The sequence below is a fragment of the Anopheles marshallii genome, chromosome 2, assembly GCF_943734725.1.
Source record: "Anopheles marshallii chromosome 2, idAnoMarsDA_429_01, whole genome shotgun sequence".
In the NCBI taxonomy this organism is placed as follows: domain Eukaryota; kingdom Metazoa; phylum Arthropoda; class Insecta; order Diptera; family Culicidae; genus Anopheles; species Anopheles marshallii.
The window spans coordinates 12,692,930-12,707,513 of record NC_071326.1 but is presented as its reverse complement, the minus strand read 5'-3'; the positions used below and the strand labels follow the sequence as shown (position 1 = coordinate 12,707,513).

Genomic DNA, 14,584 nt, shown 5'->3' with positions numbered 1-14,584 from the left:
CTTGAACGTTCAAGTCGTCATTTCAACCCAGATCGATCGAGTCTTACATTACCCACTGGTCTCAATAGTCTAAAAGACATTGTAAAATGAGCATTCTTTTTCAGTTTAATATTTTTCTACGAATGAAATTTCCACTTAAACTGCCGCAACATTCTACTCTACATGAGATAATGTATGGCCTCAAACAACTTCGCACGATTTGTTTGTACCTGTCCGAAATGTCTCTGCATATCCAACAAAATTCATCCCCCGTCAAGAATGAGACAAAGACAAATTAACAAGTAAATAGCTCACAAAAAAAACGCGGCTCCACAGCACAAACAAATCCACGCGAATAAATTCCCCATACATCACGCTCGCCAAGACAAATCACCTTGCCCAGGTGACACTCCATCACTCAGATCGTCCACCGAAACGAACCTTCGTTTTGTTTACATTTATTTATTTACTCTCAGATCTGTTTGTGCTTGCTTCCTCCTTCATTACCGGTGAGGTCCCTCCTCCACCTGTTTTCCCTACCCGTACGGATGGCGTGCGCGAACCACGTTTTTCTCTCCCACGTTTCCCTTCTTCATTCCATGACATCCCACCCTAATGAGACTGGAAGAAACATAAACACAATATTTTCCAAGCTTGCGCTTCAACGACCCCGAACGAGGTATGTGAATGTGTGAAGCGAGTTGCGCTTTTGGTGTCGCATGCAAATGAGCAGCGGCTGGAACGTATGCACGCATGCACCCCGCAAAAACAGAACAACTCGAGCGCTCTCAAACCCCGACGATCATCGGGACGGGCCCGGAACCGGGTTAGGGTAAAAACAACACAATCTAGCACGCTGTGTTGCGGTTGCGAGCCGGGTTCGATGCTTATGGATATGGACCATAGGAGGTGAAAGAGATCATCCACAAACCTACATTCATTTCTAGGTTATTAAAGTCACCCATGGAACCCATGCTGTTACCGGGGTGACAAACATACGCAGAGGTTTAACCATTAACACCTTAATCCAGCAGACTACACTGCTAGTTTTCACACTGACACAGTGTACAGTTTTGCGCAAAGTAACTACCCCAAATCATGGTATTGGTTTAACTGATGGCTGTTGCTGTCTACCAACGTTTGCGTTGGTTGGGGGTCTGTAAGCGATGTGACACACTGGCACCTATTCCATTATTTTCGGCGTTCATTTGACGCACTTTTGTCATGCGTCACGAGTTCCCGGTGCATTGTTTGCGGTGGTAAATGAGTGATTTGTCTGAGAAAATAGTGAATGGAACGAGAAACCATCCACCACAATCGTACTCCATCTCGGGAATTCTGCGGGAGAGAATTGTAAATCCACAGGATTTACAAACAGGAAACGAAAGGTTTTATGTACTCGACCTACAATTGCGGCTTGTTTAACTTTGCGGCATCAATGACTATCAAAACATGCACATACACACATACGTACTGATCGCTACAAGCATCTCTTGACCGATGTTTTAAATATTCTAATGCGTTTGACAAACAAAAGTAACCCGCTGCGTTTGAGAGGTGAAGGAGATGCGTGCAGTAATGCGTTGGTAAAACAACGGAAAATGTGTTTGCTTATTAACAATAAAATATGTCAAAGACATTTCCAGCGATAGAAACCATTGTTCAAAGCCAAGAAGTAGGTTATTCTTTTGGGGATTAGGGGACACGCGATTACAAAATAGTTTTGATTTATATGGTTTATGAATCTTTTCCACCATTTCAAGACATACACATTATACTTAGCACAATTTAGAGAGTAGTGAATTCCCTAAATGAAAGACATCATAGTATTTTTATATGATTTTAAATAAATTTTCTTACAAATTATTTTATTTCCATCCTCCATTCAACCTCGACTAAAAGATTCGTTTGTTTTCTGTCTTTTTCGTTTCGTTTCATAATCGATCCGGTTGTTCTAAACCTTATCACACATCAGGCCGAGATCATGCACGAACTGCTCTGGATGCCAACGGAGGATCTTCATCGGAGCATATTTTACGGGCGCGTGATCGTTGCCTAGCTCGCAGCACAGCCAGCACTAGGGTACCCTAGTGGTACCTTCTTCATTACAACCACCAGCAAACTGCGTCGATAAACAACCGCGCCAGAGTGGCATCTTTGGGGATCCGTCTGTCAATATTCCCAAATCTCTTAACGAAGTCAACGGACGACACAAATCTTCTGCCCGAAGCTGATCACAGAACCGGCGGTGTTGCAATTGCTAATGCGAGGGGCGTCGCATGCGACAACGCCTAAACCTTACACTAGCCCCATGCACATCGAGAGCATGGTCAACTGCAAGATGAGCTCGCAGAACGATTCGGTCGAGGTGGAAAGTCTACTGATGAGCCCCTGCTGGAACCAGTCCACCAGCGTCAGCGATCAGTACCTGCTCGACGGTCACAAGCTTCTGCTCGAGGCCGAACTCGACTCGCTGCCGAGCGATGGCGAAACGCAAAAGAGCTCCATGGACGTGCTGGAGAACCTGCTGCTCAATTCGGCCGCCTCCATCACAAGCAACGGTGCGAACGGACACGGTCACTCGAACGGTCACATAGGGGGCGGTGGAGGTGGCGGCGGAGGTGGAGGAGGTCTCGGAAATGGAGATGTGAAGCCGCTACCCTCGTTCACCTCCTTCAACACTGGCCACCTCTCGATCAATGGTATCTCTGGCTACCACTATACAGCGATCGCACAACGCTTACCAGAGGAGAACAATAATTACACGCAAAACACGTACACGAGCGCGGCGAGCAGCGGGTCCGGCCATCTGGGCGGCAGCAGTGGGACCACGAACGGCAACGGCAATGCACCCGGTACCGGAAACAGTGTCGGTTCGACGGGTAGCGATAACAACATCGTCTCGTCGACGTCAACCTGCCTGCCCGACTCGGTACTGAATCCGGACGGATCGAGTGCCGACAATGGTGGTGCTGCCTGTAGCCTGGCCGATGTGAAGCTGTTCTCGGATGGGTCACTAGACGGTACCAAAATCTACAGTGCACCTGCGGACAGTTGTGTGATGAATGGCGCCGACTCTGTGTCGAGCGCGCGGATATTCGTCGACACGAAGGAGCTGTCCGAGTACGATATGAGCTCGATCGAGGACATTGCGGCGATCATCGGTTCGGCGATCGCTGACACAACCGTACCGAGCAGTAAGGTAGAGAAGGAGGATGGCAATGATACGCGCGACTCGTGGATGGATCTGGACGCTTGGATCGAGGGCACCTGCACCGGTGTGCCAGATGGGGGCAAGCTAATCGTAACGCAGCAGGACTCGCTCAGCGAACTCATCCTACCGAGCTCCCCTGTACACACCTCCTCCGGTACCAGCTCCACCCTGCAGAGCCTGTTAACGCACGGGTACATGCCGCTGCTACAGAACCGATTACAGCACGGACCGCCGATCAAGCTGGAAGCGCCCAGCTCGACCTCGTACTGCGGTGAGCTGATATCCACCTCTACTAGTCCACCCGGCTCGGTCGTCTCGACCTCCACCGACAATCTCATACTCAACGGCCGGTACCTGCAGGGCCATCATCACCATCAAAACGGACATCACTTCGCGCTCGGGTCCATGGGTTCGCTCACCAAACCGGACGGGCTCTGCAGTCCTGAGCTTGGGCTGAGCAACTATCCCCATACGACCACCACCACCTCTACGTCCTCCTCGAGCGCTAGCAACTCCCCGACGACACCAAAAAGTAAACGGCGTAACCACAAGCAGCAATCGAAGCAACCGGGAGCGCTCGTACCGACGCCCACCGGTGCCCTCTCCACCCAACAACACCAGCAGCAGCAACACCATCAACAGCAGCAACAACAACACCATCAGCAACAGCAACAACAACAACAACAACAACACCATCAACAACAACACCAGCAACAGCAGCAGCAACACCAGCATCAGCTCAACGCGCAATCGCAACAGGCCGCGGCACTCAGCTTCCAGGCGGCGAACGATCTCAGTGGGCTACTCGGCAAGGAGAAACCGGTCCACCGGTGTAACATCTGCAACCGGGGTTTCCTGAACAAGAGCAACATTAAGGTACACCTGCGGACGCACACCGGCGAGAAACCGTTCCGTTGCGAGGTCTGCGCCAAAGCCTTCCGCCAGAAGGCACACCTGATCAAGCACCAGCAGATACACAAGCGGATTGGGCGCGATTGACCATCAGAGACGGTGCCGCCGAGGAGTTCGTCGGGTTCGCGCAAATCCAAACGCACGTCCGACGATTCCGAGTACAGCACCGTCACTGGCGACTACCATCCCAACGGCGATCAGCACAACCTTGCGTCCGAGCTGGAGGACCTGGACGAGCTGGATCTCGACATGGAGCTGGAGCAGGAACAAGCAAACCATCGGTTTCACCGATCCTTCGTACCGTTCGTGTAAGGTAGGATCGTATCGAAGATCGTGTTTGTTACTCGGTGCGTCTGCGATATGTGAGATTCTGTGGAGGAGCCTTTCCCCCACCCCCCAGGTAGGGACAGTTGTGTAGCCAATGTCAAAGAAACAAAACACATTAACACTCGTACCTCAGGAGATTAGTGAAGTAGTTGCTGGGAGGAAGATCCTCTTTTCAGCTCAATAATGGGCCAACTGGTCACAAGGATGGCCCAGTTCTGGTGTGTCTGTACATATAGAATGGATGGCTAGCTAGCTAGCGAATACCCGCCCGGGCATTCGAATCACTCAAGCAAAACATATTTATTTCCTTCCGGCGTTGATAACCGGCATTGCGATACCCGAGTGCGCTTCGCATGATTTGATGTAATATTACGCCTATCCTTATTAACAACGCCGTTGCTGGCAATGCTTTTGAGAGCGATCCAGCTGACCGTTAGCTGAAGATGGGAGTAAAATAGGAGCTAGGGGTTATTCGCGATTATGGCAACCTGGAGGTTGGTGGATGTAATTTATATCTGTAACAAATGTACGCTATAACGCTAAGATAGATATTTATTCTTTAACTCCAAGGTCCTGGTCCTGGTAAGCTAGGAACAGGTTGACCTGTTAGAGCTCGCTGGGTCAACGCCTTTCTAGCAGGTAAGCGTAGCGTAGTGATGGACAAATGTAGAAAAAAGAAATAGCAACACGGCTAGGGCATTGACTGCCACGCAACAGCACAAACATACAAGTAACAATATCATCACAAAAAAACCAGATGGAAGCTGCAGTTTGGCGAGGCGGTGCAAAACGGGAAGTAAAGATTTGTTATTGTTACTGATTGTTTTAAATGTTTTTTTTGTTTATATCTTTTAATTCCCGCTTCGTGGCACCGCATCCTACCGTGCTTCCATTTGCAAAACGTGCATTCCAAAAATCCGCCCCTCGAACAACTCCATTACATACTAGGGTACGATTGTAAGCTACTTACCACTCTAAGTGCGCGTTAGTTCGCAAAACAACATGTACGACGCCTTCAGTACCTTCGCTTAGTAATAATTGTGTAAAAACAAAATACCCATAATACGGACGCAACAAAACGCTGTCTTCCTTTTAGTTAATTAACGCGCACGACCGACCTTTGATGGCGGTTAGGACGAAGTACGAACACGAAATGGTGTAGTAACAAATTATTATAGCACCCGAACGTGGAACGCTGTGTGTGGAAGCAAAAACAATCGATAGTGTGTATTTGTAAAGTTTAGCTGATAGTGCAAACAGTCTAGAGCGGAATAAAACGGTTTGTTCTGGTAGAACAACACAACAAACCACTAAACAACAGCTTTTCGAAGTCATTGATTCTTCGGGCGCCATAAACTTCACTTAAACCGTCTATGTAACGATTCGACGCGCTCGGCTGTCCGCTAAACAGTAGCGCAAACGCCACGCGAAGACGCAGTAGAGCTAACAACATTGGGCGATGGGAATTACAATACGAATCGGTGAAATAATCATACACTAGCGTGTAAGCGTGTATGGCCAGGCGGACGACAAAGCGGAAGCAAGTACGGCAAGTGAAAAACGGATAGGAGATCGGAATAAAAACATGTGCAATTTTTAACTTTAATCATATCCACTTCTTAAGTAGGTGTGCGAATACGTTACGTTAGTTTCTTATAACGTTCTTCCTTCTCCACATCCCGTCTGGGGCTACGGCACCCTGCTCCTACAGTCACTGGTGACACTTTTCCCATCGTGGAAGCTTAATTCTTACTAGTGAAATAACACTTCCGAACCCTCTTCTCAATCTATCAGCTCTCGTTTCTTGTGTTATGGCTAATATAATGGAAGTATTGTAACATAAAAACAACACATATTACAACATGCACACAAACACACCCACTCACACACACACACACAATTACACAATCACGCAAAACTACGAGCTTGAGACAAGCGACGATGTAGGATGTAAAGGTGTAAAGCGGTAGACTAGCGTTAAGTGGAAAAGTGTTAGCTTCGTAAGCGATTCTTCCGGAAGCCCCCACCCCCCAAAGCGGAAAGGACTCATCTATATAAATGTATTAATATGGACACGCATAAAGAAGAAATAAAATCAATCTTACCTACATTTAGGAGATGCATGCAATATTTAATTTGATGATGATTTTTGTTTTGTTGATGCTTTAAGACAAAACAGGGAGAGTATTGCTTTCTCCTAAATTCTTACCTTTTTGTGTACTCTATCTTATTCTTCTCTTAGTTCATATTTCCTTTTCTTCATTAGTTTTAGTTTGTACTTCATTCATCATCTAGATTAATTGGACGAAGTTCGGTACGCTAACTATTCCTTACTACATAACTTCAAAATGTGCACTTGCCTAAATTGACAATGTGCATTATCGTTATAACAATTACATTTTGCTTATTTCGTCTTTCCATAACATCAAGATTCGCAACCATCTTTGTTTAATTGCACCACTTACTTGTCCCAGCAGGCTCTCAAACTCGTGGAGTCATCTTCATAAATGAAATAAATCGAAGAAATCGAACATCCATTTTTGAGCATCGAGAAAAAGAAACAGTTGATCAATCTTCGCAACAATTGCTACAAGCTGTTTCCTAGCGGAAATTTAAATGCATCGTTCAGTTCACTCATCCCGGAAAACAGATCTAACAGAGATTGACCAAACTTAACGTAACGCCAGTTTTTTGTACGATCGCTGACCAAACAACGACAAAACCTTTCGGGCCGTGCGGTCCACATTCGCAGAGCGCAAAAGGATTAGCTGCGATTGGATGTAGTCTTCGATTTCGTATTTTGCCCTCCATTTTGCAGCTTTCCGTCTCGTAGCAAGCGAAAAAAAAAGTTCCACAAATCAAACTCTCTTTGGGACCGGCAAAAGGTAAGTTACCGTTGAGAAACATTTGAGAAAATGAGAAACGCTTGCTGGGGATGGTTGGTGATGGAGGCGAAGAAACCCAGAGATATTGGTTTGCTGGGTATATTGGTTTAATTGGAATCGCGGGCAAAATTGAGGCAACCGTTTTTAAAGAAAACCGCGTGGCACCTTGCGCGACTACGGACGGTGACTTCGACATACGCGAGGTGGATGTGGAAAAGCAAAACTCACCAACGGGGTCCACAAATTATTGCCATCGAGCGCCGTTGATTATTATGATCTACGATCGTGAGGCAATAGGGTGCCGTAGGTGTGTGTGTGTGTCTTTTATGACTATTTCCTTCAATTGCATGTTTCAGCTGTCTATGACTCCATATGTACCACTCGAAGAGATGACGAGACGAGGTGAAATTCCAGGTTCCGTGCTAATCAGCCGTAAAGTTGTAAATGATTATCACCGTGGATCGATAGGTTGAGGCATGTAAGGTCATATGCAATGTGTTTGCAGTTGCAGTATCATTTACGTGTTACGAACACCACCACATCTGGATAATGAAATTCTCTCACCAATGTCATTTCCTAGTAGTTTATATAAAGAAGGACTTGAACGCTTACCAAGTGACGAACCTTTGCGCATTGGGCACAAAAGTTACCACGAAAGGCAAGAAATAGAAAACATTAACATGACGATCTCTGCATCAAATTGGATCGAATAACGATCGTGCTCAGCTGCTTGGATCGAAACCGGTGGCACGGTGCAAATGAATGGTATTAGCCGGTACGTTTATTGGTCTTTTCGAACGATTTATTTCGTCTCAGCATCGTTATTCCAAATCTTGCCGAACGAGCGCACCAATTTGAACGAAATTCGAATCTGCTCCAAAGTTTCACTTTTACTGAGCTGTAGCATGAAACAGCGGGAGGGAGATTTTTTTTTATTTTCTTTATTGCAATACGATCAGTCTCCGATAAGTTGTGCCCGGTGCTTACTGAGCACAGATTAACGCCGATTCCGATTTGCCGTTTCCCAATGAGAACGGGAGAAATTTGCTACCAATTTCGTCGATCGATTGATCGATGGTGATACTGCCGGGGATCAACCCGTCACTTACGGACAGCTAATAATGATGGCAGTTATCGGCAGGCGTTAGGAAAGTGATTGACAAATTAGTGACTCTGTCGACCTTGCTGTGTCGCCTCTAATCCATCATAAAGAAAAGCTCCCGGTGCAACCGCTTTGGTAGTCCGCTGGAGAACTTTGCCACTACATTACAGCACAATCCCTATGTACTGCTGCTGCGTGTTCGTGTATATACCATACGGCGGGGCAACGCGAACGCAAAATGAGCCGCAATTTTTTTTCCAAACCGTCGCGATCACTCAATCTCAATCATTACTTCCCTGTTGGAGCTTAGCGATTAACGAGCTAAACGCAAGCGATGGAAGTGGGGCAATTTCTAAAAGCGAGAGAAAAATGTACATGGAAAAACTAACTCAACAGTGCCAGCGAGGAGGAGGGAGGAGGGATGGGGTGGGGGCCGAAGTTGTACCGAAATGCGGCGGTATGTGGGTTGCGCTCCTTCTTCCAACCGCTCTTTAATGAGTCGAATCCGATGCGAATCACTGCGCACCTTACCCGTGTTTAGGTTTTTCCTAAATAATCTTAACCTCGTTTTGCCGCTTTTCGTCTCTGTCGGTGCACCGTAGCCACCCCGTGCGATACTGCCCGAGTCACCACGGGTTTTTTTTTTCTTTTTCTTTAGTGGTAAATTGACCTTAATTCGTCTATTTCATCCGATTTAGTAATTCATTTACGCCGAGCAAGTTACAACAGGGTTACCACCGAATGTCGATTCCGGTGCGGTTGGAAAGTTCCTAGCGAAGCACGCGCTACTCATAACTTGGTTTGACTAGAGCTGTAGCTCGTTTAGAGAGTATAGGACGGAAAATAGTAGTCATTATACCCCCAGTTCTGTTGTTTTATAAATACTCTGCATTTACAATCTACGGTGAGGTGTTATTATACTGTTATTGAATTGTATTATTGAACTTAATAGAATTAAAAACAAACTAAAAAATAACCTTGCAAACGATTCGTACGAATCATTTGATTCTATCGACTCATTGATATCACACACACTGAACGAACATCTCAATAGTATTCTCACCAAACCGCTTTCCTGGTAGGATAATGTTATTTAATGTAAGTTTTCCCTGGCACTCACAGCAAGACCCCGATTATCGCTCACGCTGGTTGAGCGAATAGACATTCCACGGTAATCTAAACGTCAGTGTAATATGCAACACCCGGTGCAAATCACAACAAAGCATAAACGAACCACGCAAACTCTTCCTACCTATAATATATTAGCACCGAAGGAACGCGTCTTCTAAGCAACTCAAAAACATCGCTTCCATCGCACGTTGGATCTATGCGAGTCGCAATATATTTATCACAACTTTACACGCATTTGCTTCCCACGGGCTTTCAGCCAGACGGACAAAACCATTGGCAAAGGTAAATCAAACCTAACCCTTGTTTCTTGCAGAAACTTTACGTGCAAAAAGGTAACACGTAGTACAAGTAAACACCAATCGAACGATCGCCAAGCACGCAGACCATGTACCGTGATCAATTGAATCAGTTTTCCACCATTGCTTCTTGAGGAACTGGGTGGAATTGGTCTGTAACTAAATTGTCAAATTTCCGGTCCCATAAATAATGTTGGTAATAATTTCGTGTTCGTTGACGCTCGGCCAAACTCATTCATTCAATCGACTGTTCGTTTGCTACTTCTGCAGTTTAAAAAAATCACATACACAATCAATTCATTCCAATTTATTTACCTTCGTTTGGCTTCGCGCGGAACAATGACTTTATCCCGTGTTTTACAATGGCTCGTGTGTCTACTTACCCGCTGTCCTACTTTCCGTTGTATGCGTTGCAGCTTTCAGGCGTCTTCCAGCAATGCTTCGCCAGCAACAAACGCAAAAGACCTGCGCACCGCCACCAGTCGGGCCGGAATCGTAAAGAAAGCTTCAGGCTTTCATGCGCTGGCATCATGCAATCGGTACGGTGGCGGTAAGATCATATCCAACAGGACCACGGGAAGGCATCTGGACGCCCACGGTACGCCCACGAGTACGAAGCGCGCGCGCGTGCAATCGAATTGCATAAATTGTGTCACTCAATTTAATTGCTAATGCGCAGCCGAGAGGCGCCCGAGTGCATCAGTGCACCCACCCCACTGGATCGTGGGGTGGCATGCGTTTCCACCACGCCTGTCCTTTCGTTAGTGCACACACAAGCGACACACACATCGGTATTATTCAATTTGTTTGCGAATGCTTGCACTCTTCCAACGTTCCCGGTTTCCCTATTTCTTCATTAACCGTGATCAAATCGTATGGGTGGGCCACCGAGGGTGTGCTGATGGTAAGCTGAATCCATTTCATTCCCTTTGGCTGTGGCTCCAGTTCTGTACCAAACGCAAAACGAAATGCAACTAAACCCTTAACTGCGATTGTATTATTTATAAGGAAAAATAATTAACAATTATGTTTTAATTATAATTTTAAAAAATAAACTATGAAGAAAACTTTTATGAAAAGTAGATTTCTTGTTATTTTTATACACTTGATGATAAAACAAATTGTGAATAAATATGTATTTTTCTAGCGCATTTAAATAATCTTTTTTTTTATATGATTATACAAAGTTTAAAAAAAAACATGTTAAGTTAACAAACTGCTGAAGTAAAAACAATATTCGCTACAATTGTTTTAAATAAAATCAAAGCAATTAAAATGCTTAAAATAAGCATAAATAAAATAACAAACCTTTAAGGGCTCAAATGATCAGCTCAAAACAACGCACGAGCCACGATCACTGTCATGGCAAAAAGCCAGGCCTCCACCATTCGCCTAACCGACATGAAAGAAATACAATAAAATTGTACCGCAGCCGGACCGCTTCTCCCCAGCTGCTCTTACAATCTGCTGATCACACCGTACCACGTACACACAATGGGAAAATGGCCATGATAATGAAAATTTTGCGCTAGTAAACCAGTCACCGGCATGAGCGGGATAAACGTGACGGTTTGCACAGTCGTTGCGCGAACGCTTACCAAACCGAACGCGCACCGTTGGAGGCCGTGTCACGGTCAGTGTCACTGCCGGCTCTGCGCGCTAACTTCGCGACTATGGAGCTACACACCGAGCGGGCGTAAGTATCTGGACGAGTGAATGACCGTCGTACTATTCCATTTAAGTGCCCCACCGAGATGCTCGATTGATGCGAATGCATTGATTGTTTGGCGCTGGTTTGCTTTGAGCTGTGATGTGGTTTGGCACCTTGGACGGCTATCGAGATCTTACCATAGATTAGGGTTTTCAGGAATGCAATGCTACGAGCGAATGAATTTGTTGACATTTTTTTTCATCTACGAAAGTTTTTCTTTCATTTTAAATATAAAAAAATTTGATACGATGAGTAATGGCCAAATCAAATTTTATATAGTTAAACACTTTGCCAAATAGGTATATATGTGCTAGTATTGCATTTTGAATACGCAAATGTTTTAAAAAGATTTTTTCAATTATTCAAGCCCAATTTATCAAATAATTAGTCAAATTATTTAGACATAACAACCAAATTATAAGAATATACAATAGCTTAATTTGAATTAAGATTGAATTTTCAAAAACCCATTCTCTTGCTGTCTTGTGCTCTCTATGTATATCGCATTCATTGACTTAACAATATCCAAATTAAAATGAACACACTAAACTATTTACAATGAAAACAAAAATTAAAACAACGCTAAGCTCACTTGGTTCATTTGTGTTTGTTTGTTTAAACATTTGACAACCCCACTCCATTATGGGAAACTAATCCTCCATACCTAATCCCTTCAGTACCGTTAACAAGGGATGGAATATTTGCAGATCACTTCCAAACCGCTCCGTTCCGTGTGTCTTTGTAGCATCCCACCGCCGCATTCGGGATCGTTTGCTGCGGGATTTCGTTACGGGAAGTCGTCGTAATTGAAAATTGAGGTTACGACAAAGTTGATTTTCGGTCACTCCAGAACCACCTCTTTCGCTCCGAGTGTTTGCCGGCCTGTTCTGTTTGCAAAACCCTGCTTCCACCACCACGTGAGTGTTCAAATCCGATTGCTACACGGTACATCCAGCCCGCCCGAAAACGGGCAAAATGTCAAGACATGCTGCCAAAAAAAAAAAAACAACGCTCCGAAAGAAGCGCCAAGAATAAAGAAAACACAACAACCAGCTTACCAAGTGGCTATCGAATAGTTTAAAGGGTTACCGGCGACGTCAAGCGACTGAGGTTAGAGAAAAAGCATATCCGAAGATTGAACCCGAAGAGTTGGGGAACCGTTTGGAATGGCTCGTAAAGATAAGACATTCGGCTATGGATGCCTGTTTGGAGGTGCATGTATCTACCAGTATTGTAACGTATCCCACTTTCTGGGACATCTTTATGAGTCGTGAGACATGCCGCTGTGCTTGAAGTTCATAGTTGAACCAGCTGAAGCTGAAGCATCACATCATGTTACTTTTTGTAGTGTACAGTACATGTATTCCCGCAGTGAGAATGTTAGTCGTAATCCTAGATAAAATATTTCTTTGTAATGGAAGAATTGTGCTTAACTTAAGCTTATATAAAAAGTTCTAAACAAATAATTGACTTAAAAATGCATGAACTCATTATTCATTTATGTTTGACATTATATACAAATTCTTTGGATCTATGGATCTATCTTTGGATCTTGAATTCATCAGCCATTAACCACACTTTACATTAACCTTAAACAATTAAAATGTATCGAATCTCGAACAATCACACAAGCATATGTTCCCTGTACTATTGCATTGAATTATATACACAGTAAACCGAAAGTCTCACTAACGCTTGATCCCAAACAAGGTGCCCTGTATGCTAATTCTAGTCCTGAACTAGTTTAGTCCAGTCTTTCCCGGCAAAATCAGCTAATGCACCGCAAAGCATACACCATTTCCCTGCATTTTACATTAACACATTTTTCATCCAAAGTCTCACAACCATGTCCGCAAATCACGCACATCCGTATGACCTTGATATTCAGCATCGATTAGTGCGATTATGTTGTGCCGTTTACGGGGTTTGCTCCAACGTCTCGCATACACATGCTTAATTGTGCATCCAGCTCTGTAACCCTCCCCCCTCCTGCGCTCTCCTAGCACACTGCCGCGAAGCTCTCAAATAGATTGCTATCATTTGCGTGCGTGTGCAGTGGCAGTACGTACAATCTAGCATCATGGCCATGGTCGGATCCGTACGCTTGTCCGATACTCATCGATCGATTGAACGGCCGATCGGACACAGCATACCTGGATGTTTGCGCCCACGCCCGGCACAGTGCCTAATGCTTTCTGCAATTACATCGTATGGTATGCAATTACTCTATGTTCGACTTCCACACCGATCGCGAATCGGTTAATTGAGACACTGGGATTGGTTTGGACCAATAATAAGAATGCGCACTGTTTGTTCCAAGCACGGGCGTGGGTACGCATGTGTTTTTTGGGGGACATGCATGATGCGGCGAGCTAAAATGTCACTCTACACCAGCATCTGACCGAAACCAACATCACTGCATACGTACGTCAAGCAAATTATTTTGAAAGTAATCGTAAATTGTTCTCTCACTGTATTCTCCATGCACCAAACTTGAAGGTTGGCTTGTGTGCGTTTATGACTTGCAGTTGGTGTGAACTGACGATAGCAAGACATTTTGTGTGAGATGTCTCCATAAAAAAAGCGTTCTTTAGTGACCAACTTCCCAAAACTACTGCCAGCAAGTCGTGTACCACTGTTAATCGTTTGTAAAAAAAAACCTTTCACCAACCTATTCTAATAAATAAATTGTGCAGGCAGTCTTCAAAGTCTGACATTGTTCAACTCATCAAATCTACCTTTCTTTCTTTTCTGTCCCCCTTAAATTCAATCATTTCCAACCCACTAATCAACCGGCCAATTGAACAGGTGTCATCGCCCGTATCATACCATTCCCGTTCTCACATTACTGAGATGCTTACCGACTCTTAAGGAGCGCGCTGTCATTGGCTTCCACTAGACTGATGTGTAGTTGTCCATTTCCCATCGCCACACAGAATGGGCCTGTGCCATGTGAACATGACACCGATGTGACCGGTCGGTTTGTCTGGAAACACGAGACCTCCGAGACTATGCAATTCAACGAAT

At 44.9% G+C, this 14,584-nt stretch overlaps 1 protein-coding gene across 2 annotated transcripts; it reads left to right on the top strand.

The window, feature by feature from the left end:
- The first annotated feature begins 2,242 nt into the window (after window positions 1–2,242).
- Window positions 2,243–4,192, top strand: LOC128706679 (ichor). Of its 2 annotated transcripts, XM_053801619.1 has the most exons (3): window positions 2,306–2,540; window positions 2,625–3,728; window positions 3,855–4,192. In XM_053801619.1, the coding sequence occupies exons 1-3, from the start codon at window positions 2,306–2,308 to the stop codon at window positions 4,190–4,192; spliced, it is 1,677 nt and encodes a 558-aa protein (XP_053657594.1). The 2 variants fall into 2 exon arrangements, with proteins under 2 accessions (XP_053657593.1, XP_053657594.1); XM_053801618.1 differs by having other exon boundaries at window positions 2,243–4,192.
- Window positions 4,193–14,584: the final 10,392 nt, after the last annotated feature.

Bases quoted from the DNA above. Each gene is read 5' to 3' on its own strand.
- LOC128706679 (XM_053801618.1), top strand. From the start codon at position 2,243: ATGCGAGGGGCGTCGCATGCGACAACGCCTAAACCTTACACTAGCCCC.